Source organism: Cebus imitator, unplaced genomic scaffold, assembly GCF_001604975.1.
Source record: "Cebus imitator isolate Cc_AM_T3 unplaced genomic scaffold, Cebus_imitator-1.0 Scaffold469, whole genome shotgun sequence".
Classification (NCBI taxonomy): Eukaryota; Metazoa; Chordata; class Mammalia; order Primates; family Cebidae; genus Cebus; species Cebus imitator.
This window is the reverse complement of record NW_016107784.1, coordinates 987,687-988,922: the sequence shown is the minus strand read 5'-3', so window position 1 is coordinate 988,922 and position 1,236 is coordinate 987,687. Positions and strand designations below refer to the sequence as shown.

The 1,236-nt window shown below is 41.5% G+C and overlaps 1 protein-coding gene across 4 annotated transcripts in view; it reads left to right on the top strand.

Moving 5' to 3' along the window:
- The window catches only part of MFAP5 (microfibril associated protein 5), a 19,962-nt gene that overhangs the window by 9,894 nt on the left and 8,832 nt on the right, over window positions 1-1,236 (top strand). For 3 of the 4 annotated variants that reach the window (XM_017512322.2, XM_017512320.2, XM_017512319.2), the window contains exons 4-5: window positions 305-349; window positions 999-1,031. In XM_017512322.2, coding sequence (XP_017367811.1) covers window positions 305-349; window positions 999-1,031 — 78 coding nt within the window. The remainder of the gene's footprint in view (window positions 1-304; window positions 350-998; window positions 1,032-1,236) is intronic. The other variant, XM_017512321.2, reaches the window with a different exon arrangement.

Sequence of the window (1,236 nt, the reverse complement as noted above, 5' to 3'; positions counted from 1 at the left end):
AAAAAAAAAAAAAATTAATACTACCTTTTATGAACACTCATAAGCATATCAGCAAATTTATAGCCAATGATATCAGAATTATGAATGTCAACATTACAATGTCTTTGGTATAGCCAATTTCATTTTAAATAAGTATTGCAAAGAAGCCGTCAATGGACTGTGATTGTAGTGAGTAATTAAGGAAAAACAATTGTGGGATACTCAACTCAGCTGGGCACTATGCTACACAATTTAACTTATTGGAAGTGCGAGGGTGGCAGGGGGACAGAGAGTCTCAGAAAATGCTGTCTAATTTTCTTTTCAGACGATGTGACTCCAGTGACTCCAGAAACTTTCACAGAAGATCCTAGTAAGCTACGCTTTTTAAAAGAATTGCTGTTTTACTGCGATAGATGGATTGAGGGGCATGTCTATATAAAGAAAAATAAAGACTTTAAAAGGGTTGGTGCATGCTTTGAGCTCATGCAGAGCTCTGATGTCACCTTAGATGCCAGCATCTCTGTACCCATGCCCAATCTTTTCTTTCTTCTTCTTTTTTTTTTTTTTTTGAGACAGTCTCACTCTGTCACCCAGGCTGGAGTGCAGTGGTGCCATCTCGGCTCACTGTAACCTCCACCTCTGGGGTTCAAGCGATTCTTCTGCCTCAGTCTCCCGAGTAGCTGGGACTACAGGCACGTGCCACCATGCCTGGCTAATGTTTTTGGTATATTTAGTAGAGACAGGGTTTCACTGTGTTAGCCACGATGGTCTCAATCTCCTGACCTTGTGATCTGCCCGCCTCGGCCTCCCAAAGTGCTGGGATTACAGGCGTGAGCCACAGTGCCCAGCCAATCTTCTCTCTTCCATTTCTTTCTGTGATAGTCCCTCATCTGCCTGAGTCCACATGCTTTCGCTTCAGCCTTTCTTGCATCCTTTGAGATTATCATCCCTTTTCCTGCCTTCCTTAGCTACTTTTCCTAACTGAAATTGTTTTCATTCCTTGTCATGTGTCTTTGCAGATCTGGTGAATGATCCCGCTACAGATGAAACAGGTAAGATTTACTGTAGTTTTATAAAAAAAAAATGGCATAGTTCTTGTTAATATTCACAATATTTATTCCAGCTCTTGGATTTATTCTGTGCTTTTATCTTTTTGTTTGTTTGTTTGTTTTTGAGAGGGAGTCTCACTCTGTTGTCCAGGCTGGAGTGCAGTGGTGCAATTTCAGCTCATGACAACCTCCACTCCCTGGGTTCAAG